The sequence below is a fragment of the Patiria miniata genome, unplaced genomic scaffold, assembly GCF_015706575.1.
Source record: "Patiria miniata isolate m_02_andy unplaced genomic scaffold, ASM1570657v1 HiC_scaffold_30, whole genome shotgun sequence".
NCBI classification, from domain to species: Eukaryota; Metazoa; Echinodermata; class Asteroidea; order Valvatida; family Asterinidae; genus Patiria; species Patiria miniata.
The window spans coordinates 3,930,585-3,954,905 of NW_024037070.1; the positions used below are offsets into that span (position 1 = coordinate 3,930,585).

The 24,321-nt window shown below is 41.9% G+C and overlaps 1 protein-coding gene across 2 annotated transcripts in view; it reads left to right on the forward strand.

The window, feature by feature from the left end:
• The window catches only part of LOC119739191 (importin-4-like), a 37,774-nt gene extending 13,776 nt beyond the window's left edge, over positions 1-23,998 (forward strand). The window contains exons 11-29 of one of the 2 annotated variants that reach the window (XM_038214025.1): positions 379-626; positions 2,102-2,209; positions 4,317-4,442; positions 5,480-5,603; positions 7,316-7,427; positions 8,016-8,143; positions 8,811-8,888; positions 9,951-10,111; positions 11,220-11,413; positions 11,788-11,967; positions 12,581-12,789; positions 14,158-14,290; positions 14,973-15,141; positions 17,216-17,352; positions 19,356-19,732; positions 20,954-21,297; positions 21,642-21,829; positions 22,408-22,782; positions 23,441-23,998. In XM_038214025.1, the coding sequence (XP_038069953.1) occupies positions 379-626; positions 2,102-2,209; positions 4,317-4,442; positions 5,480-5,603; positions 7,316-7,427; positions 8,016-8,143; positions 8,811-8,888; positions 9,951-10,111; positions 11,220-11,413; positions 11,788-11,967; positions 12,581-12,789; positions 14,158-14,290; positions 14,973-15,141; positions 17,216-17,352; positions 19,356-19,732; positions 20,954-21,297; positions 21,642-21,829; positions 22,408-22,782; positions 23,441-23,818 (3,769 nt within the window). In that variant the 3' untranslated portion in view covers positions 23,819-23,998. The remainder of the gene's footprint in view (positions 1-378; positions 627-2,101; positions 2,210-4,316; positions 4,443-5,479; positions 5,604-7,315; positions 7,428-8,015; positions 8,144-8,810; positions 8,889-9,950; positions 10,112-11,219; positions 11,414-11,787; positions 11,968-12,580; positions 12,790-14,157; positions 14,291-14,972; positions 15,142-17,215; positions 17,353-19,355; positions 19,733-20,953; positions 21,298-21,641; positions 21,830-22,407; positions 22,783-23,440) is intronic. The other variant, XM_038214026.1, reaches the window with a different exon arrangement.
• Positions 23,999-24,321: the final 323 nt, after the last annotated feature.

Consider the following 24,321-nt stretch of genomic DNA (forward strand, 5'->3'; position numbering starts at 1 on the left):
TTCGTTTTGGGGGGGGGCCATGGCCCCCTTTGGCACCCCCTGGATCTGCCCTTGCAGTTGGACCAAGGCAGAACCTAAGCATGAAAACTTACCGATAAACTAGAACAGTACATATTGAGAAAAAAATGGACTTTTGATTTGACTTTTTATTATCGACTTGTGATTTGACTTGTGATTTGACTTGTTATTGACTTGTGAGTGGCTAGTAATTTGGCATGTGTTGACTTGTGATCTGACTTGTGATTAACTTGAGACTGACATGTGATTAGCATGGGATTGACTCTCTGATGAATATTTGCCATTGCATCTTACATCCTGACGCACTTTCGTAACCATGTAGTACTTCATGTCATTGTTTTCATACTGTTCCTACCCCAGGCACCTGCAGCCGTTACTGGAGTGCATCTGCACCGGCATTCAGGATACCCAGCAGGTGGTCCGCAACGCCGCCCTCTTCTGCCTCGGTCAGTTCGCTGAGCACCTGCAACCCGACATCAGCAAGTACCACGCCCAGTTACTGCCGCTGCTGTTTGACTATCTCAGCCAGGCGTCGGCAGCAGCTGAGCAGAGCCCTAAAGGAGTGACGAGAATCTACTACGCTCTAGAGATGTTCTGTGAAAATCTAAGTGAGTGTAGAACCACTTTATTTTAATACGTTTGCAATATTTGAACCTTGTTTTTTAATTGTTAATTTTTGCCAGTCAGTTAGACAAGCCAATGTACCTCTCTATACTCTATCTTTTACCCTAACTGCCCTGAATCCTTCAAAATCCTCTTTGCCAAACTGGAGTAGTTTGGAGGATTGAGGTTACATGGCAAAAGTGCATTACTGATTTCGTAGAATGCACTTTGTCAAGGTCTTGGGCCAGACCCTGTGTTGTTTTTGCTCTGCCATGCATAAATATAGGCCTGGATAGGCCTTCTTACTGCTCCAGGATGTCACTGGCCAAGCCTCAACATATTGACAGTCACTGTCGCAGGATTTTGCAGGATTCAGGCAGTATTCACCCGTCCACAACCCATATTCAAGAAATAATGGAAGAATTTGCAGGATTGAGGCTATATGAAATTTTTTCCATGAGGCCAATTGGAGGATTTTGCAGGATTGATGCTAAATCCTAGTCAAAAGGCCTAGGGAGTTAGGGTTAAAGGTAGAGTGGACCATTTGCAGCTATTCAAAAAGTAACTGACCAAATTATTGTTCAAAAAGCTTACTTGGTTTACAGATAGTAATGGCACTAAACTCCCTGTGAAATTATTCCTCTGGCATGCTGTCATTTTGAAGAAAACAATAACAGAAGGCCATTTCCAAAGATGAGTCAAGTGAAACAATTTTTGAATTTTCCGTTAGTAAGTGGCGAATCCATGAATGGGTGCGCGAGCACCAGCGTTGACGCGACACACATGCACGCGCGATTGCTATTATTCGTCAGTTCAGAACGTGACATCGTGTAGCTACAATCGGCTGAATGAGAACGTGTTCTAAATGCTAATTTCAGGCGCAATTTAAAAACATGACTTGGCAACTTTTGAATTGCAATCGAGGATATTGTTTTTTCGGAATACAGCATTCACAGAGTTTCAACTTCATCAGGTTAGTTGTTAAGCACCCGTCTTTAGAGTTTGAGCACTTTTGTTGCTTCAACCGAAAAAAAAGTACAAATGACAAATGATCTACCCTACCTTTAATGGATCGGTCTTTTGACTTTCTGGCATTTCTTTCATTGTCCTCTCTCAAAGGCTGTGTCCAAAACACGTGGCTAGAGCTACGGCTATGTCTATTGTCAGCTTTTTCCCATGTAGTTGTAATTATCAAACACCTAGACGGAAGCCCTACCCAAAAGAGTCAGATGAAGCCTGAGCTATACAGGCATGCAACTTTTCCTCGGATCAGCTGATTTCCTCATTATTTATTTATCATGAATGCCATTACAAATTGAAAAATACTGTGCAAAGTCTTGTGTGGATTGGAATTTCCTCGTTTTTTTTTTCTAAATTCCCAGTTGCATGCCCAGCTATAGTGACTAAATTTACTTTCAAGGGTCCCATACGCATTATCATGAAATTTTTGTTTTATAATTTGATTTTCTTTTCTGATAAGGCTCGGAAGATTTACTTCCCTACCTTCCTACTTTGATGGAAAGACTTCTGGTGACGTTGAAGACGTCCACCAACGTACATATCAAGGAACTCGCCATCAGTGCAATCGGTAGGTAAATCCAAAATCATAGACTTGGTACTGGTCTAGGAGTAGCTTTGGGAAATACATACTTGTTAGATGGATCCTGAATTCTAATGATACATCATTAAAGCTATAGTCCATCATTTGCAGCCATCCGAAAAGGTTACTGGCGTATTATTGTTGGAAAACATACTTGGTTGAAAGATAGTAAGGGGACTAAACTCCCTGTGAAATTATTCTTTCTGGCAAGCTGTCATTTTGAAGTAATCAACGAAAGAAGGCCTTTCCAACGGTGCGTCTTAAGACGCATGGTAGGAAAATTTAAATTAGTAGTTCGTTTTGTTATTCGGTGCAGCGCGCGCAAGCAATGGCACGACGCACAGGCGCACACGGTTGCTATAATTCGTCGGATCAGTGCGCGACATTGGGTATAGCCGCAATTCAAAACAATTCAAAACGTGATTCAGCAACTTTTGATTTGAAATTGAGATCCTAGAATGCTGTTTTTCTCGGAATATACAGCTGAAGCTGAGCTGAAACTTCATCAGGTTAGTTGTTCAGTATTCTTCATTAGATTTTGAACACTTTTGTTGCTTCAAACGAACAAAATGTACAAATTACAAATGATGGACTATATCTTTAAACCAGGGGTCAATTTCACAGAGCTGCTAAGCACAAAAATTTGCTTAGCACAAAAAAGTCTGGCTTATAAAAGCAGGTTATCAGCCAAAACCCCATGTGATTTTCATGCTAAGCAAACAACAGCTGAATACTGATCGCGAGCAATATACATCACATGGAGTTTTGGCTGGTAACCTGCTTTTATAAGCCAGACTTTTTTGAGCTTAGCAAATTTTTGTGCTTAGCAGCGCCATGAAATTGGCCCCCAGGTAGGAATGCAATCATTAGACGTGTTACTAGTGCCAGAAGAGATACTAGTGGTTGTTGGCTGTGAAACTGATATAAGTAATTAACTAGCCTGTGATTTGGTTTGGAAGATTTCAGTATTACCGATAATTCCTTTTTAAAAAAGAACCTCGTTGTTGATTGTATTCTTCCCTTTCCCCAATCCTTGAGGGATTCTTACCATTCTTGATTCTAAAGGAAACTCCTTGTGAATCCCCCAAAATTGGTCTCGATACTGCTCAGAATACCTCTAGTCCAAAGAGCTTTCAGTGAGAACTTAGAAAGAGAGAGTCCAAAAATATTGTAAATTAAAAATTAATAAAAAAATTGAAATTTTTCACTGCTGATACTTTACTTGCAAAATCGGAAATGAATACAGTGTCAAAATTCCAAACCAATCATTGAAAATACTACCAGAGACATTTTGGACATTAAAGCTTTTATAGCCATCAGTGTGTTGGAAGTCTATATCTTTATCTTTAGTGGGGTGCTGTGGTCCAGTGGTTACGGTGTTCGACTTGTGTGCCGTGGTGCATGGGGTCGAATCTTGACGAGGAGCATGGTGCTTGTGCTCTTGAGCAAGGCACTTTACCATTATTGCTTCGTCCTTCGGATGGGACGTAAAGCCGTAGGTCCCGTGTGTTGTGTAATGCACGTTAAAGAACCCAGTAACACTTATCGCTAAGAGAAGGGGTTTGCCCCGGTGTTTCTGGCAGTGGCTGCAATTTGTGCCGCAGCACCTTGTAAACCCTTATAAGGTGCTACATAATGGGTCTCATATTTCTCATCAACTTCATTTACCTGTCTTTAATACTAGACATATTACCAGCGCCTTGAGTACCTAATTGTTGGTAGATACCGGTACGTGCGCTATATAAGACTCCATTATTATTATTATTATTATTCCTACAAATGTACCATTAGGGAGACACGTTATCGTAATTTCTTCGACAATATGGAGACACTGGTCATTAGGGAGACATTTTCATATCTCCCTAATTCAACAGCCCCCCTTTAGAGGCAAAATTTTATTGTCGCAATCAGGTTATATTTGTTGCTCGTGGTCTAATTAGTAAAAATACCGAAATTCGTGGAAAAAGGACGAGGGAATATTGGGTTAGGGCACATTTAAGTTTGATAAATTGCACAAGTCTATGGGAATGTCTCCCAAATGACCCATTCTCGGTAATAATTATTATTATTATTATTTATGCTGTTCTCTTTCCAGGAGCCACAAGCAATGCTGCAGAGAAACACATGCTACCATTCTTCCAACCCATCATGGAGCATCTACGAGTCTATCTGACCACGGCGCAGTCTGGAGACGCACTGACGCTACAGATCCAGGCCATAGGTACGTATTTCGGGCCACTTCCAGAATGAATATCGGTTGCTGTAGTGGAGCTTGGGTCTGAGCTTCTAGTCAGTTCTCTTATCAAAAAATGACTATAGATTCAGGCTATCGGTAAATTTGTAAGTCCTCATACTGAGGCTGAAATTATGGTCAGACATTGCACATTTTCCAACCATTTGCCATATTTTCCAGAATTATAGAAACTGACTATAGATTCAGGCTATCGGTAAATTTGTACGGCCACGTACCGAGGGTGGAATGGTCGAATATTGCACATTTTCCAACCATTTGCCATATTTTCCATATTAAAACAGATTTTGCCTGGCCATATTTTGTACTATAAGTGTACTGTGACATTTAAAATTGACTGTACAATTCCATTTTCCAAACTTTTTTGGTGTCTTTCACCCTCTGATATACAATGTTGAACTTACAGTAAGTTGTTGTTTTTCCCAGGAGGGGTGTTAGTGATAAAAGTGGGTATTTAAAAAGTGCACGTATCCACCAGGACTGGTGCTCAAGGAGCTACATCATTATTACCCCTGCTCATTGGGCAAATGAAACATTCCAAAGACAGTGTCAGCTCCCTCAGGAGTATACAGCTCGATGCTGCCATTACTGGGTGGGGAGAAGCAATGAGTGGCAAAGTGTCTTGTTTAGGGGCACACGCACCTTGACCCCAGGCTGGACTTGATCCCACAACCTGCAGCTTTACACGCGGCCCACGAATTTGATGCCCTTAACCACGAGGCCACAGCACTCCACAGTAAATTGCTCTTGACTCAGGTTTCGATATGACCTGGTCGTTCTCATTCACTCTTTGTGACGTCCAATTCAAATTGAGGCATTGAGCATTCCAAGAGCAAAATTCATAGTTTGGGGTGCACATTTCCTTGATCACCCTTTGGATTCATATGGGGACCTCGATCCTACACGGCCAATTTAGAATATGAAGTTATTGCCAGCTGTAGCCGTGTAATGTGGACATGGCCTAAGTTGCTGATTTTAAATGAGTGTTCATTCTGTATGATGTCCAGATACACTTGGTGTCTTGGCTCGCACCCTGGGGCGAGAGAACTTCCTCCCCCTCGCTGAAGAGTGTCTGCAACTCGGTCTAAAACTCATCGAGGAGGTCAACGACCCTGACCTGCGTAGATGCACGTAAGTACCACCAGGTTTCATGGAGTGTTATGGATTTTGTGTCACAATGTTTTTTTAATTTCCTAACATTTTATTTATTTATTTATTATTTATTATTTATTATTTATTATCAAACCCTCGCGACCAGATAGCCGAATTGCGGTTTTATGTACGATAAAATGATTTTAAAAAGTTAAAATAACATTCATAAATACCTAAGACCGTTTACGCATTCCTATTGGTCGAGAGCCCGTCATGTGTCCGGTCTTAAACGGATGATAAAGACATGGCTAGCTGGTCTTAAACACTTTTCTAGTGTCACATGAAATTTGGACTCCCATGAAATCCGGTGCCTTTTACGTTTCATTGGTTGAACGTTCAAATTCTCCACGTTTGCATGCGCAATACTACCAGTGAATCAGTATTTCATGGTCAGATATTCACACTACACCAGCCCAGCTGCGTTTTGCGCAACATCGCGCAGTACGCGCGACCATGGCGGTGGAATGTGCGACGCGCACGCAATTGTGGAGGGGCATTCCATATTATAGTCAGAGGGGTGTTTCGTGAAACATGAAGTAAAATTGTTGAACAAAATGGTTAACAACGTCTGGTTTTTGACTTGTTTTGATTTTTGGACCGAAAAGATTTGGTTTTTTTTACCAAAAAAGGTATTGATGAATGGGAATAAATACGTGTTTGGTCGGTATTAAACACTCTGTTTAAGACCGGTGGGAGTCTGGGTGGGAGTCTGGATGGGTGATAATTGCCCTCGGCTTCACCTCGGGTAATTATCACCCATCCAGACTCCCACCGGTTTTAAACAGAGTGTTATAATACCTCCCAACACACATTTATTCCCTTAGTTAAAGTCATTACATTACATTACATTTTAAATAAAGTTAACTTCCTAGTCCATAAAACAAATCACGCTTTTTTCTGGGAACCCTCCCGAAACCTCCAAAATCAACCCCGTTCTAAGTCCTAAAACATCCAATGCAAACTTCACCATACAGTTGCCTAGTTGATTTGAAAGGATTGAGAGTGTTAAGCTTTATCTGTGCTTCTTTTTCTTGGTTAAGTCATCTTCTTGAGTGGCCCTTGTGGTTTGCGATATCCAATTAAAGGGAATATACAACATTTGCAAACATCGAAAAACAAAACTACCAATTTTTTTTTGCAAAATACCTTACTATGATGTTGGTAAATGACAGTCTAAAGCATCCTGTAAAATTATGGCACCTGGTGTGAAGTCATTTTCAAGAAAAGTGGTATTTTGTATAAATTTCCAAAGGTGGTCGACTGACCACCGTTGGAAAAACCGAACTATTTTTCAACTACTGCTCCAAATTTACCATTTTTTTTCAGTCCAAATTTTGTTTGCTATTGGTTACAAACTTGTTCATGAACTGGTGCAAGCCAGTTAGACTGGTTCCATATCCTTACAATTTTCCGGCATCTATAAATTTATCCATTTCATCTTTAGTGGAGTCAGGGAACCAGACTACTTGAACATTTTGGTTTTTCTTGGTTTTTCCAGTAATTTCGAACACAAATCTTCAAACATGTCAGTGTAACAACATTTGATCTGTTATACTAACCCCTCAAAATAGTTCATTTCTGAAAATTACAGCAAAAGCCAATGATGTATATTCCCTTTAATATAAGAATTTATAAGTTTGTCTTGTACTTTTTGCATTTCTGGTAGAGTCTTTGATTGTTTTGGTATCCAGGTATGGGTTGTTTGCATCGCTGTCCCATGTCCTGGGAGTTGAGATGTCTCCCTATCTTGAGACAATCACCAAGCTGATGGTGGACTCCTTACTGTCTACAGAAGGAATTGTGGTAAGACTTTGAGAGTTGAAGAACGCAAGCCAACCTTTTAACAAAGATTTTACAGCATTGTCATTTTTTGGGGGGGGGGGACTTAACTTAGAACTGTCTTGGGTATTCATGAATATAACGATCTTATGAATAGTTTCATCGCGGTACCCGCTGATATATCAGATTCGAACCAGCCGATCTTGGCAAGCTTGGTGGTCCAGTGGTAAGACATCTGCACTAGAAAGCAGGCAGTCATGGGTACGAGTCCCACCCGAGTGATTTTTTTCTCACTTTCACTCAGGGGGTAAATTCACAGATGAAAATTCCATTTTATGAACATTAGGTTAATATACATGTAGGATTTTTGTTGCAACTTTTCAAAAATCATAAAGTCATGTAAAAAATTTGGAACAAATTATGTCTTTTCCAAAACCTTACTTTTCCATTTTCTCAAAACAGGACATTGATTGAAGCTATTGACTCCAAATGGTGCCTACCATCATTGGGTCAATATTGCAGTGCATCGTTTATGCCAACCAAATTAAGGCAATACATTATGTATTCAAGGAGTTAAAATAAAAGATTTTCGTGTCCTTTCATTTTTGACAGGCCCATTACAATGAAGAAGACAGCGGCGTCTTGTCATTATTTGACGATGACGATGACGAGGCAAGTGAAGAGGACATCGAAGGAAGCAATCACCATGACAACAGTGAAGAGGATGAAGATATACAAGGGTCAGCAGCCACAGCAGTTTTCCTTTGTTATTTCCCATTTGTTTTGCTTTTAAGAAGTGAAATGTATTTTTGTTGGGGGGCACCTCAAGATACTCCTTTTTACTTTTCACTTGCATGATTGTATGTCTGCTGTGTTAAGCCTCGTGCCTGATGTGCATATGTGACATGCGATCTTATCTGGAATGCAAAATAGTATCTTATGTTAAACCAGTATACATTTGAATGCTTTACCCTGGTTATTGAGGCACATTACTTTTCAGCGACAATTCCCTAGAGGGCGCTATCTGTCCTGGCATGTTTCAGGTCAGGAGATGAACTAATTTCATCATCCAAGGGTGCTGAAGACTGTTAAATCTTTGATTAATATCGTTGGATACTGTTTAACCGGTGACCATGTATGTGTATTGATCACGGCGGAAAGACACTCACAATGCCTTATGATGACTCTGTTGCCTCGTTCACAAGCGTCATATCAATAGGACAGTGGGTACAAGCAAACTCGGGTCATTGCTTGGGCCATTTCTCAATTTTGTTGCCAGCTTTGACCTCATTTGTTTTCTCCTGAGCCATTTAAGAAGCCAGAACAACTTAGCAAAATTTGACTAGAATAAAGGGGAATTGAAAGCAGAAGACAGGTTGACAAAAGTTTTGTCTTGTTGGTTTGCAGGTACAGCGTGGAGAATTCCTACATGGAGGAGAAGGAAGATGCATGTAACTCCTTAGGGGAGATTGCAACCAACACAGGGTGAGTCTTAAGCACCCCCCCCCCCCCCCCCCCCGATTGTCCTTTGTTAAAGGGAAAATACAACATTTGCAAACATCAAAAAATAAAACTACCAAATCATTTTGAAATACCTTGCTGGACTGTTAGTGAATGACAGTGTAAAGCATCCTGTAAAATCATGGCACCTGGTATACTGTCATTTTCAAGAAAAGTGGTATTTTTGTATCAATTTCCAACGCTGATCGGCCGACCAGCGTTGGAAAAAACTGGCTTTTTTTCAAATACTGGCCCCAGTTGACCATCGCACTTGTTTGCAATCGATTACACACCTATGAACGGGTACAAGCCAGCTAGACTGGTTCCCTGACCTTACAATTCCCCAATGTATGTAAACTGCTCTGTTTCTTCTTAAATGGAGTCAGGGAACCAGACTACAGGAAAATGATTGTTTTTCTTGGTTTTTATAGCATTTTCGAACCCAAAACCTCAAAAAAGTCAGTGTAACTATATTTGTTATATATTTCCAACCCCCCAATTCCATCCATTTCTGAAAATTACAGCAAAAGCAAATGATGTATATTCCCTTTAACCAGTTCGCGCAGGGATTATTTTGACAAGAACGGAATGAGGCGCGGGATTATTTTTCACTCGAACTCAAGCCAGATGGGTTGAAGCCACTACCCTCGGGCAGCATACTAATATTTCCGGCCAAACTCGAGCGGGTCGCTGTCAGATATCATCCGTTCTGAATACTGCAAAAACTTTGCTTGTATACACGTCATCCGGCGCAAACTGGCTAAGACATCGAATGAACTGTGTCTTTTGACGACAGGCAAAGCACGCTGTTCAAATTGTTGAGCTTTTCAACAGAGGTTCAAACAGAGCCTAATAAAGTCATAAAAGAGTTTCCTTACATGGTGAAACAAAATAATAGATATAGAAATTCACAACCAAATTTCATAGCACTTCATGTATTACCTACTCCCACGGTTTACAACATGACCAGATTTCAATCATTTGGTTCCGACATATTTTGAAACACAACGTCATGCTGTATTCTCTCTCCCTGGTTGATGTTGTCAGAGTTGCCTTCATGCCCCATCTGGACACCTGCTTCGGTGAAATGATCAAATTGATTGACTACCCGGCGGTCAACGTCAGGAAGGCAGCCATCACCAGCTCAGGTCACATGTGTTGTAGTCTGAGGAAAGTGATTCAGCTGACGAACCCTCAGGAATCAGCAGGTATGAGCAACGGAAGATCCTGGGGGCCAACGGGGGCCATGCCCCCCCCCCCCCCCCCCAAAAAAATGAGGTTTTTTTTTTTTTTTTTATGACTTCGCAAAAAAGGCATCCAATACATTTTATTTTGTTGAAAACAATACCTTGTGTTTCGTATAAAAAAAAAAATTGGGGGGGGGACATTTTTGACCCACTTTTTCGGGAAACAAAAATGTTTGGGGCCCCCCCCCCCCCTTAAAGAAATTGTGGTCTGGAGCCTCCCTTGGGTATGGGCTTCTACGCGAACAAGATAACCCACTTAGTTACCTCCTACAAGAGCCCCATGGACAGGACGCACTGCGTGTGTTCTGGTTGGCATGCGTTTGTCACCAAGTACACACGACTATCATGCATAGCACCCTTGGCTTTGCTTCGGGTGCTATGCGCCCCTCGGGTGTTAAAAACGCCATGTCCCACATCATAACAGTCAAACAGTTAAAGATATAGTCCATCATTTGTAATTTGTGCATTTTGTTCGTTTGAAGCAACAAAAGTGTTCAAAATCGAATGAAGTATACTGAACAACTAACCTGATGAAGTTTCAGCTCAGCTTCAGCTGTATATTCCGAGAAAAACAGCATTCTAGGATCTCAATTTCAAATCAAAGTTGCTGAATCATGTTTTGAATTGTTTTGAATTGCAGCTATACGCGATGTCGCGCACTGATCCGACGAATTGTAGCAACCACGCGCGCCTGTGCGTCTTGTCAATGCTTACGCGCGCTGCGCCGAATAACAAAACGAACCACTAATTTAAATTTTCCTACGGTGCGTCTTAAGATGCAACGTTGGAAAGGCCTTCTTTCGTTGATTACTTCAAAATGATAGCTTGCCAGAAGGATTAATTTCACAGGGAGTTTAGTCCACTTACTATCTTTCAACCAAGTATGTTTTTCAACAATAATACGCCAGTTACTTTTTCGGATGGCTGCAAATGATGGACTATAGCTTTAAGTGGAGCCAAGCAACAAAATTGAACTGGTAGTAAAAAGTGATACAAAGGGCCATACCATAATGTGTGAAGTCTGTTTTACTCCATTTCATGTCTCGCGTGTTTTACCTCCCGTTATCAGCTCTTGCCAAAGCAGTGGACCAGACCGTGCCCCATTTCATCCACATCGTCAACACGGAGACGGACCGGACAGTTGTCATGGCAACCCTGGAGACGCTGAATGAAATGCTGGGGACGTTACAGGGCACCATGGTCAATGAGCAGGGCAATCTGAGTGGCATCAGTAGTGCTATCAGAAACGTTCTCCAACGCAAGGTATGCATCTTTCGTCTCATTGCCCTGCCTTTTCAAACCTGAGGCGGCCCGCCTCGCTGCTTTCAGTGACCCCCTCACTCAGTTTTTGCCAATATCACCACCTCACTGTGAAGATTTGTAATAAAGGAAATACTGATCGAAAAATTTCATTTTGTGTAATTTATGCGACTTCCTTGACTTCTATGTATCAAGAACTCACAACTTGGATGTGTAGATGGAATCATCGTGCAATATTTCTGAACTGAGTTTTTGGTTTCAAGAAAATTCAGCTTTACCCCCTCATTCTGTACAAGTAGGTCTCCTGAAATGTAGGAAACGATTCCGTTTTAACCGCCAGCTTGTTTTGTTTGTCCCTTTATGTTTTTCTCTTGAAGACGGCTTGTCAGGACCAAGATGACGATGATGATGACGATGACGATGGCGATCAAGCTGAATACGACGCAATGCTGATTGAGTATGCCGGTGATCTCATCCCATCGCTAGCCAGGGCGCTAGGTGGACAGGCATTTGCTCCTTACTTTGCTGGCACTCTGCCGCTACTGCTATCAAGAACGGTAAGTCATCAATGATGAAGTCGAGTCCATCACAAGTCCCTGCAAGTCCATCACTAGTCCTTCAGTCCCGATTCACGTCACAAGCTATTCAAATGAGCTTTGACAAAGGCATTGTAAATATCCATCCACTGTTTCTGGACTTGTGAATTGACTTGTGACTGGACTTGTGATGGACTTGACCACATCCCTGTAAGTCATGTCTCACTGGAAATGCCTGAATTTGATTCTGTATTCAAAATTTAGGAGGGAGTTACAGGGCATGTGGGGTCTAGCGGTGGAGCACAGAGTTCATGATCGTGAGGTTGTGGGTTCGAGCCCCACTTTTGCCGTGCGTGTTGTGTCCTTGAGTAAGACGCTTTACCTCAATTACTCCTCACAACCCAGGTGTTTAATGGGTACCGGCATTATTCAATGCTGGGAAGGTAACAGACTCGCTGTGGAGGAGGTGTGGCGATCCCCCCACAGCAGCACATGAGTCTGGCCCAATCACTAACGAAAGAGAAATGACCACTCCGTTCCTGTTAACACAAGTTTGTCCCCTTTTTTACAATACTGTAATTTTTTATTAAGAATTCAAGGTTTTAATCTTGTTTTGAACCCGTTTGTCCCACAGAAGAAATCCTGTTCAGCAGCTGAGAAGTCTTTCTCCGTGGGTACGTTATCGGAGTCCGTGGTTGGTATGGGAGATGCCGCCCAGCCGTTCCTTCCTCATCTACTCCCTGTCTTCCTTCGCATGGTGCGTGACGATGACGAGGAGGTCCGTAGCAATGCCGTCTTTGGTCTGGGAGTGCTGGCCCAGAACTGTGGGGAGGCGGCGTACCAGTATCCTTTGCTTCTCAAATGCCAACAGGAGTGTCATGGCCTAGCGGTTAAGAGCACCGCACTGGTGTTTCAGAGGCAGCAGAATGTGGGTTCGAGCCCGGGTCTGGACACTTGTGCCCTTAAAGGGAATAATGTACAACATTTGCTTTTGCTGAAATTTTCCGACATAAATGAATATTTAGGATTAGTATGTGATAGAAAATATTGTTAAACTGACTTGTGTCACGTTTTGGGCTTGTAGATGCTGGAAAAAACAAGAAAACCAATCATATTCTTGTAGTCTGGTTCCTGACCCCACTTAAGATGAAACGAAGCAATTTATAGACTTTGGGGAATTGTAAGGTCAGATAATCAGTCTAGCAGGCTTTTACCCTGTTCATAGGTGTGTAATCAATTGCAAAGAAAATGCGAAATAACTAAATATGAACATTTAGAAGCACTTTTTGAAAAAAAGCCAGTTTTCTCCAACGCTGGTTGGCCGACCGGCGTTGAAAAAATACAATTTTTCTAGAAAATGTGAGCACACCAGCAGCCACAATTTTACAGGATGCTTTAGACTGTCATTCCCTAGCAATCCAGTAAGGTATTTCGTGATTACTTGATCATTTCGTTTTTTGATGTTTGCAAATGTTGTATCTTGCCTTTAAGCACATTATTGCTTTAGGCACATTATTGCTTCGTCCTTCAGATAGGACATAAAGCCGTCAGTCCCATGGGTTGTGTAATGCAACGCACGTAAAAGAACCCAGTAACACTTATTGCTAAGAGAAGGGGTTTGCCCCGGTATTCTGGCCTCCTGTTAAAACTCCCCTACGGAGTCCTTAGGAGAAGAACCAACCAAGTACCAAGTACAGCAGTGTCGCAATTATGTGTGAAGAGTGGAACTTTCTTGCCTTCCAAGTCTTGTGAACCTTCACATTAGGTTTTTCATTTCCCAGTTCGGTTTTCCTAGGCATTTTTCCTCTTAATAAATATTCAACTTGTATGTTCTATTTCAATCCAAATAACTATTGTTTTTTTTTTTTTTTGGTGGTGTCTGCAACCCTCTGAAAAAAAAGGGTTTTAGTTTGGATATGATCAGATCCATCGAACCTGAAGTCATTCAAATTTAGTAAAGTAATAGTAAAGTAATAAGAAAAGGAATCCATTTGGGGGGGGGGGGACTTGAAAAGAGAATGGGAAATGCAACTTTGACTTTCTCAAAGTTTTAACAATTCTAGAAATGGAATTTTGTGATACTTGAAAAGTTCAAGTTTTGAAAAGTTGTTTGAGCAGTCACTGGCATGGACTTTTACTAGCAAGCTTGGTATGCAATGAATGCATTTTCATCATGGTTTGTTTTCGTTCTCCTTGACGCAATGGTGACAGACATTTCGCCAACATTCTCCAGGCTCTGTCCTCCGTCATGGGACAGGAAACCAACCGACGCGTCGTAGACAACGTCTGCGCCGCCGTCTGCCGACTGATTGTCACGAACCACTCCCTGGTCCCGCTAGAAGAGGTAAGGGGTTGTCTCCGTCAGGGAATGGTAGAGGGGCGAGTGATGATGGAGATTCTTGATAAGTCTCTCTGAACCCAAATTCGTCTTTGGGGAAAAGTATAACAATTCCATAACGTGTTTTTATGAGGGTTTGGGGGAAGGTTGGCTTGACAGAAAGTTGGCTTGCCAATTGTATGGCGCTAAGTTGTGGTAATTTCTCATTTACATTGTAAAGTAAATCCTTCCTTAGGGCTCCAGTGCCTTGTAAGTAAAATGTCAAGTCAAGTGAAGAGCCAATATGGCCCAACAAGCCGGCATTTACATTTATCTCCAGTTTTAGCGGCAAAAATCGGATGAGAATATTTCTGTTCCCCAGGACGGGGTGTCAGTTCATGGCAGGTTACTCCCTAGCTAATGCAGGTACCCATTTGTGCTCCTGGGTGGAGAGAGGCAAGTGGGGGTGAAGTGGCTTGCCCAAGGACACAACATATGTCCAGCAGGTGGATTCCAAACCCCTGACCCACTGATCATGAGTCACGAACCCTAACAACTAGGTCTCACTCCCATCCAGTGCCTTGTAGCCAGTAAGAATAGTAAAATACTCTTAAACATTTCTTGAAAGAATTCTGCATTACAGGAAACATTTAGATTTATTGTAATACTTATATTTATATTGCAACAATACATATCATCCTGTGGCCAGGTGATTCCAATGCTTCTAAAGTTCCTACCCTTGCAAGATGATCTTGCCGAGAACGATACAGTGTACGGTTGCATCCTGCAGCTGTACCAAGCCGCCCATCCTACCATCATGGAGAACCTGCCCAGCTTTCTGACCATGTTTGCACAGATCCTGCATCAACTCACTGAATGTAAGTAGCTTCTGCGAGGCGTGGACGTATGGACTCCATGCGCGAACATGAAAGCCCAGCGGACGGAACACACCATACTGGTTTGCTCAAGTATGGCCCGAAGTACGCCGACTTATTTTATCCTGATTGTGCACAAAGGCATAGCTTCTTCGCGTGAGTGTCAGGCGTTGTCAGCAATGCATTTGAATATATCACTCCAAGTGGTCTCCCCCAATTCTCCCTTCTTTGCCATTGAGGGGGTACTTGTGCACGGAGCCCATATCGGCGAAGGTCTCTGTACGCTCATGGTGGCCCCCAGTAATGGCCGGAGCATTGTGTGAGCGTAGTATTGTTCAGAGTGACCATCATGGAGCAGTTGTTTTGTGCAATGGACTCTGTGCATGAACAAAGATGGCGCTTTGTGACAACTCACATGAGCTCCAGGTGTAGAACACACTGGCGCAGTCCTACTTCACATAACTCTCGAGGACAAGGCATTGTCTTTCCCTTTGTCCCTATAATATAACACTCTCCCATAGACTAAGTACACAGACTCGCGAATCGAGGACCATTTTCAGCAAACGATGAACTCTCAAGGACAAACAAAGAATCTGTTGTTCTCCCTTTGTCTGTCTGTCCTGGGGGTGTATGTAATCCATGTACACAGGTTTGAGCGCGTTTGACATGGCATACACACTAATGATGTGCATCGGGTCGGGTTAACAAGGCCAAACTGACCCGAAACATTACAGATATAAACTGAATCCGAACCGAAACCGATCATAACTCCCTCAAACCGACCTGGCCCGACACGACAAAAAATAAGGTAAAACCGACCCCGACCCGAAAAAAAAAATGAATACCTGGCTTGGACAAAGTGATCACTTTTTGTGCCTGCCCTTACCCACATGGCATGAATTCTTTTGCAAACCCATCGTCTCTCTCTGTAATATTCAGTGGGTTGATCGAGAGTAACTCCGCTTATTGCAAATGCATGGTATCATCACGCGGTATCATGAAAACTGTTACAATCTATCTACTTCACCGTCAGTCCCGATCCGACTGGAGAAATTAATACCGTGGGAACTTGATAGTGCACTCGGTGGCCACACCTCAATGGGCTGCAGTCACAGTGACCGTCAATAATATTGCATCAGCTGAATTTCTCAACTGTTTCGGTTTATTTCGTTTTTTTCAAAAGATAGCTAAACCTACCCGACCCGACCCGAAAATGTAAATGCAAAACCGAAACCGACCCGACCCGACTGAACAAAATAGACAAACCGACCCGACCCGACCCGAAATCTGCTTTGGGTCGGGTCGGTTTCAGTTTCGGGTCGGGTTTGCACATCATTAATATCATACACAACTAATGTTTATCTGATTTTTGCACCATCTGGTGCGCCTGTGTAAATGGCTGAAGCCACTTTCCGTAATCACATGTGTTACTTCCCGCTGTAGGCAATTAATAAATACAATTTCTTCCAAATTTCGTTTATGACTTGTTTTCCTTTGCACATTAATTTTACTACTACATGTCAAAAAAAACAACATATCCCACTTTTGATCCTAAATAACTCTGTTTGCGGAATTAAACCAAAATTTCAGATCAGGTATACAAGGCATGACAAATTTTATGGAGCGAGTTTTGTGCAAGAGGGTGTGATTTAAACACCATACGAAAAAAATACTCACTTTCAAAATGGTGATACAGCGCTGGAGACTGTGGTGGAAGGCGCGTGCTGCGGCCGAAAGCTTCTGAAGGAATGCAGAATCACCCCTGATGTCATTGCACACCTCCTTGATCGTGTGTTGCAATGACATCAGTGGCGATCCTGCATTCTTTCAGAAGCTTTCGGCCGCAGCACGGGCCTTCCGCCACCGTCTCCAGTGCTGTATCGACAAGGTTGTCAAGTCAAAAGTGGCAGATTCTGAAAGTGAGTATTTTTGTTCAAAGGAATAGAGCGACAGATGGTACATGCCAACACTTGCTTTGTAGCACGTATATTGGCTCTGTAGCACGTATATTTTCAGCAGTTTTTTTTTTTTTTAGGGGTCGAATTTGTGAATTTCAAACTTCTTTCCATTTGTGCAGATGCCACATCCTGCGTCGTGCAGATAATCTCCAGCACCCGGCAGAACCAGCCAGACGTGTACACTGCAGTTCTCGTTTCCCTCCCAGAACCCCTAGCAACCACGTTCAATATGGCCGCCGTTTCCTCGGTGACACAGGTGGGTACATGACCCACAATGCAACTCGCATAACATCGTAAACAAATCAGAAAGGCATTATTAGTGATACAGAATTAGTGATCAGAACATGAAATTACTAATGAAATTTTCTGCTTTTATTTTGTAATTTATGCATAAATTGTGCGGATTTTGAGTCTGCACCATGCCAGAGAACGTAAGTCGAAAGCAAAAACTCAGTATTAAAAAGTACAACTGTAAGCATTTTTTTTATGCAGAAAATCAGTAATCTGTGAAATATTGGGGGGAAAATGCAGTAATTTATAGCAAATGTTATTTAAGCTCTAAACTGTACCAATGCAAAGCATGACATGACAAATGAATTAATTTTCACTTCAGTAGAGAATTTGTCATAACGTTACCCTGCTGTGATTATGCACGTAATCTGACTATAATGGCTTGACATACTGTACAATCCTGTGCACATTCAAGTCTAATATTTTCTCTGAAATTCCTGCTTTTGTTCCTAAAATGGCTGTATGCGTTGTGTGTTTCGATCAAAATGTAGATTTCCATGAAATAGAGATTCGTTATTCACGCTTGTGGATTTTCATTGAAATTTTGGACACAAACATCACCATAATAAAAATTTAAGAATGTTGATGATCGTTTTAAACCTCATGGGATCATTTGCAGTTTTCCAAAACTTAGAATGAGAGAAATCGTAACTGTGAGATACGACCATTGCAAAAACACTGTGAAAGCTTTACATCTGACATGCTGGATTTTTATAAGAAAATAACATTTTATGTTGAATATTATCTTCTATACAATGCCTGAAAAAAAATCCCCATCATCTAATTGGTTGGTAGTTGACCACGTGTTGTTAAAGTATTCGTCCCAACCCAAGATTTTGGGGGTTTTCTATCAAAATTCATAACATTCCGAGTGTTCTCGTTCACATCAAGGAAATAAAATGCAAATGGTCCTATGGGGCCTTCCAGCAAAATGAAAATATCCTAATTTTACTAATTTCTACTTTCGTTAATCAAAATCAAAAAAGTCGGTATATGAATCAATATTGGGAAAAATAAAATGTGCCATGAAAATAAATACCTGATGTGTAATATATCTGTCTGGCTTTATTATTGCTTCATAAATTCTCCACCCCAAAACATGAGGACGAAACTTTCAAGAGGAATACTTTGGCTGGCCTTTAACAGTTATTACGATAAGAGGAACTGTGTTGAGATCTTCCAGTTAGGATACTCCGGAGTTGCGCGGTTATACACCATGCGAATGTGAATGCAGTTTATTGCCTTGATGAATGCTGACACAGCGTTGAGTCTGTTTACACTGCTGAGAAGAAATGATTATATTGTTGCAAAGCAATGAAATCTCTGAAGCCACCTGCTTCAATCATGGGTTCCCGTCTCCAACTTGAGATGGAACAAGTTGGCATTCAAGCAACTTTGTACTTCCTTCACTCATCTGGCACCAACTCCCCGGTGAAACATGGTCGTTGGCACAAGACACCAGTAGTGAAATATTCCAAGATAAGAGATAAGTTGATTACCCCTTACAGGCTTACATAAATATGTCATCTACTTGCTGTAGTAGACTGATCTTATATTCCAATCATTTCACATCTTAAATCCATATCTGCCACAGTATACTCGACATAAACTTCTTGTTTTCTTGAAAAGGGACTGCCAGCATGTCAGATGTAAGTTGAGCTTATTTTTCTAGACTTAACATTAAGTATATGTACTCAAGTTGACAACAAGCAAAGCTGTGTAAGCTAGTGTTTCTATAATTTTGTGGGTTTTATTTGTTTTCATAGTTTGTGTATGTGAGTTTTAAAAAATTGGTAAAGTGAAAGAAATACAAAATGTAGGCAATTTGATTTGAATTTTCAGTCTTGACTTTCATGGTGATTGTGCTTACCTTTTTTTTACCGTCCATAGTTTTATTTAAGTATCAGTGTCCAACTTTTCTGGGTTTTTCTTCATTCTCAGAGAAGAACACTTTTTACTCACTTTCAGGAGACTGACACTCCAGTAGGTGCAATAGAATCAGATCCAACTCAGGCTCTTACAAATCCTGAACCAGCATCCAAAGATCTCTCAAAATTGGATAAGAACAATAGCTGTGCACAGCCTGCCAAGGAAGTAGCAGCGGCTTCTACGGAGGAGGTAGAAGAGGCTTCTAGGGAGGAGGTACAAGAGGTATCTAACGAGGAGGTAGAAGATGCTTTTGAGGAAATGAAAACTGAAACAGGAGATGGAGGAGACAAGGCGGAAGATGTCGAGTACAGCATCATCGAGGGTTCCTCCCAGAGACAACGGCCAAAACTCGTGGACAGCAGAGGCTTTGCCTACACTCTGTACAACAGGAACAAAGATGGAAGCACCACATGGAGGTACCTGGGTCTCAGAGTTGTGGTCTGGGTACTTGTGATGGAGCACAAGCCATCACAAGTTCATCAATTGTCCATCACATGTCCGTCCACAAGTCAATCACAAGTCCATCAAAGTGCATCACAAGCCCATCACAAGTCCACCACAATTCCATCACAAGTCCATCACAAGTCCTCACAAGTCCATCACAAGTCCTCACAAGTCCTCACAAGTCCTCACAGGTCACAAGCCATCACAAGTCCATCACCAGTCAATTACAAATCTATCACAAGTCCATCACAAGTCCATCACAAGCCATCACCAGTCCATCACAAGCCATCACAAGTCAATCACAAGTCAATTACAAGTCCATCACAAGTCCAATCACAAGTCCATCACAAGCCATCCACAAGTCCATCACAAGTCTTCACAAGTCCCTCACGTCAATCAATCAATCTTAACTTTATTTCCAATTCCAACGCTGAACAATAAACATGTGTAAAGAGATAGTATGGATAAGAGTATAACATAAAATAATAAGAATGAAAACAAAGCTTGGTAATGGAGGGGGTACATAAGAAGCACAGCTTGTCGAGTATGGGCCCCCTTAAAGTTGTGTTGTTTGTAGATTGGGTGCACACAATGATAGAAAGGACCCAAGCTACAAGCAATACAACAAAGTAAACACAGAAGGAATCAAACAAGACATATTAAGGCAAACAATAGGATGGCCAAAGAGAAATGCATAAACTTAGAATATTAAACATAAGGGTAAACAAACAAAAACAATAGTGTATTCAAATGAACTATGGCAAATAAAAAATATTCCTTGGTTATCGTCCAACCCCCCTCGCCCTCCCTTTTACCCGTGACTGAACTAGTGATATGACTTGCGATTTACTTGTAACTGGGCTTGTGACCAGGCTTGTGATCTTCACAAGTACCTCGACGCAGCACTGCATTAAATTTTATAATCCACAACCACACCAGATATTTGTATTGCGCCTTTTCATAACATTTGATTCCACAACCATGTACATGTATTATCAAAGCGTACCTTTAAAAAATTAACTTTGATTGAAAGTATTTCCCAAATCATATTGGACTTGTAATCATAAGACTATGGCTGTTATCAGATACACTTGTTATGTAATGTAATTGCATTTGAAAAGGTCAGTGATGTCTAGTTCTGTTTTGGACATTTTGTATCTTGTCACATTTATGTTGTAATTTGTGTCCTGAAGGTGCACATTAAGGAACAGGAACGCATTTTGCGGCACGATTGTGAGGCAAGCCGGTGACCAGTTCCGGCTGGGCAAGAAGGACCACCTTCACCCAGGAACACCGGGTCAGCTCGCCATGGCAAACGTCGTGGCACAGGTCCGAACCGCAGCGACGGATCATCTCTTCGAACCAGCTAGCAGCATCATTAACAACATCCTCATCAAGAACAAGGCCGACGCCTCGGTTGTGTTGTTGCCCAAGACGAGAAGTCTGATTCGGAGAGCCTGTCGCGTCCGTGAGAAGCAATACCCGCAGCATCCCACGGACCTTGCGTTTGTCCTGGAGCAGGATGCCATTCAAAAAGGTAAGCGGAAAAAAATTCATCTTAGCTTATTTACATAAGTTCAATAAATGCAAACAAAACAAGACTTCTGTGTGGTCTCAGCAACTAGGGGCACGTTCGATCATAAACCAATGGTTAACTACTGGTCGGTTCGCGAATTTGTGACATACATGTACCTAGCACATGAGCACTGAAGTTGAAGTGCAAACGACTAGGGTCAAACTATTGTGTCAACGATCATGAGAAAATGGCAGTGGCACAAGTTTTCAACACTTGATGTTTCTGAGCATGGACGGCCTTATTGCAAACCAGAAACTGGAGACATTTTCAGTGCATAACAAATGCATTCTTTTCTATTCATACAGATTTCCTGCTAAAGGATGTGCAGGTGCGTAACAGGCGGCACCTGATTTTCTCCACCCCCAATCAGCAGGTTCTTCTAGCGAGGAGTACCAGGTGGTACATGGATGCCACCAGCAAGCTGGTCAAGCCACCCTTCACCCAACTCTTGGGGATCCACTGCTTCGTGAAGAAAAAGCAAGTCATTAAACAGGTTGGTACCGTAATTCTGATGCGGGCCATTCAATAAATTTTGGGGTCCACTCTACAAAACGTGTTTTGAACGAAATAATGTTAATCGGAAAGAACATTTAAAAGTAGGGTGTAAACATCCACACAACTATCCTTTAAGAACTGGGCGCTTCTGTAGTATTCTTGTGTTATTCGTGCGAGAACGACTTTCGAGGTCCACTTTTGCCACCCCAAAAAGTCGGGCTGTTCGTGCTATTGTGATTCCAGCCGTAAGGATTCGCCTTTTGCGGACGTGTAAGAAATCACATTTTGTGCATTGGCGATTGGTCACCACTGTTCGTGAGCACGGTGCTGTGTACATGTGTGATACCAGACTCCCACAACGTGAATCGTACATTGTTGGAAAACAACAGGAAACATGCATCATACTCTGTCATGTCATAAACAATCCGGTTTTTGTCGTCTTTTCTCAGGAATGGTAAGACATTAGGTTGGTTTCCTTTTAACCAGATGTTTGAAGAAGGATAAGTAAACAATCCAAAACATGAAGTTTTGGGGTATTTCAGGACACAATGCCCCTTTAATATCTCTTATTCACAGGTACCACTGACGTACATCTTAATGACTGGAAAGAAGAAGCGAGATTACAAGTTGGTACTCAAGGCCCTGAAAAAACGTCTTCCGAAAGAGATCTGCCTCAGAGAGATTGTCGCGGACTTTGAGGCTCCACTCTGGGGAGCCCTGGAGTCCGTATACCCTGAAATCACCCTTAAAGGCTGCTGCTTTCGCTGGAAGCAAGCCATCTGGAGGAAAATGCAGGACCTAGGTCTGCAACCGGCTTACAAGGACAAGGGTGAGATCTACAAGCTGCTGCAATATGTGCTGGGGCTGCCCTACCTGCCTGCAGAGATAATCCCAGCTATGTTAACATCCATGAGAGACATGGCCGATAAAGAACTAGAGATGCTGCAGAAGGTATTTTAAAATATATTTCTAACTAAATCGTTCTATTTTATGGAGTATTTGCACATGGGGAATGTTTAGACATCAAGGCAATGCCATTAAACATTTGGAGAATTCTTTTCCAAAATGCAATATATCCATTTGGATACAAATTGTGCACGATTATCAAAGTTTAAAGAATAAAAATAGTAAAACAGATGTTTCTAAACTTCATGTCTTGCTTTATTTTCTTCTTGAATTGTGTTTAACTATATACATGTTAATCAGTTCGAAATTGACTTTGAGCTGCCAGGGCATAGCGGGATTCTAAAAGGTATACATGTATATGACTTGAAGCTTTGCATGGCGGATGAGATACCATGTGGAAAGATATCTCTTCTTGGAAGATGTGTGGTTGTGAAAAGAACCGGTTGGTTGAGTGAACCGGTTGGTTAAGTTCTATACTCAACCAAACAGTTCTTTTCAGAACCACACTTCTTCCAAGAAGAGATATTTTTACACATGGTGTTCCGCAACCTTTTAATCTATTCTAAAAGGTTACAAAATGGCATTTATCGCTTTTTAGAAAAACATTGTGAGCAAATTGTCGGCAGACATCCTTGTTGGATTACACTTAAGTGTAATTTTACTTTGTTCTGATGAAATGTTGTTTTGTTGTCTTAAACTTTAGCTCTTTGACTACGTATCATCGACGTGGATCGAGAGCAACCAGTGGCCACCAGAAGCATGGTCGTGTTATCGTCAGTGCCTCCGTACTACCACCGACTGCGATGGATGGCACCAACGACTCAAGCTTACAGCACGCAAGAGTAGGGTCTCCCTCTATCATCTGATAGAGCTTCTTTACACTGAGGCCAGTAACGTGGACATCCGTACAGAGCTAGTATCAGACAAGAAACTTCAGCGTTATCAGAGGAAGGTGTACGAGAACACTCAAGGAAAGATCTTCACCTACTGGAAGGAGTTTGAATCTGGGGAACGCACGGCTGAGTCACTGCTGCAGGGATGTGCATACGTCCAAGGCAATATATCGGTCATTAAGCATTGACATCCGAAATCCTATGAAGGAAGAATTATTTGGGGGGACAAGGCTTTCATACTTTAAACTTTTGACTTTGGAAAAAACCTGAATTGAGTGGGATTAAAACAATGCAAAACCTATTAATAAATATTGGCCCCATGCGCCAACAAAAGAGGGCGCGTTTTTACCACTTTTGAGAGCCCCTTGGATGGGATACAACTTTTTGTATCCTGAATGTGCACAAAACCAAGCCACAGCCTCTTCACGTGTGGGTGTCAGGCATCGTCGGCGCGCAAATATCTTCGAATATGTTCGAATTTAACTTGTGATGGTCTCCCAGACTAATCCCCGCCCCCAATAACTTTGGATCATTCGAAATACGCATCGGATGGATCGGGAACCATTTTTGGTCTCCTTCAACTCCTTTTTTCTGGCCGTTGAAGGGCTACTTGTGCACAAAGCCCATAGTCTACAGTGGGAGCCAGTTTGCCAGTGCATTAGTATGTAAAGGTTTATGATTCTGACATCAG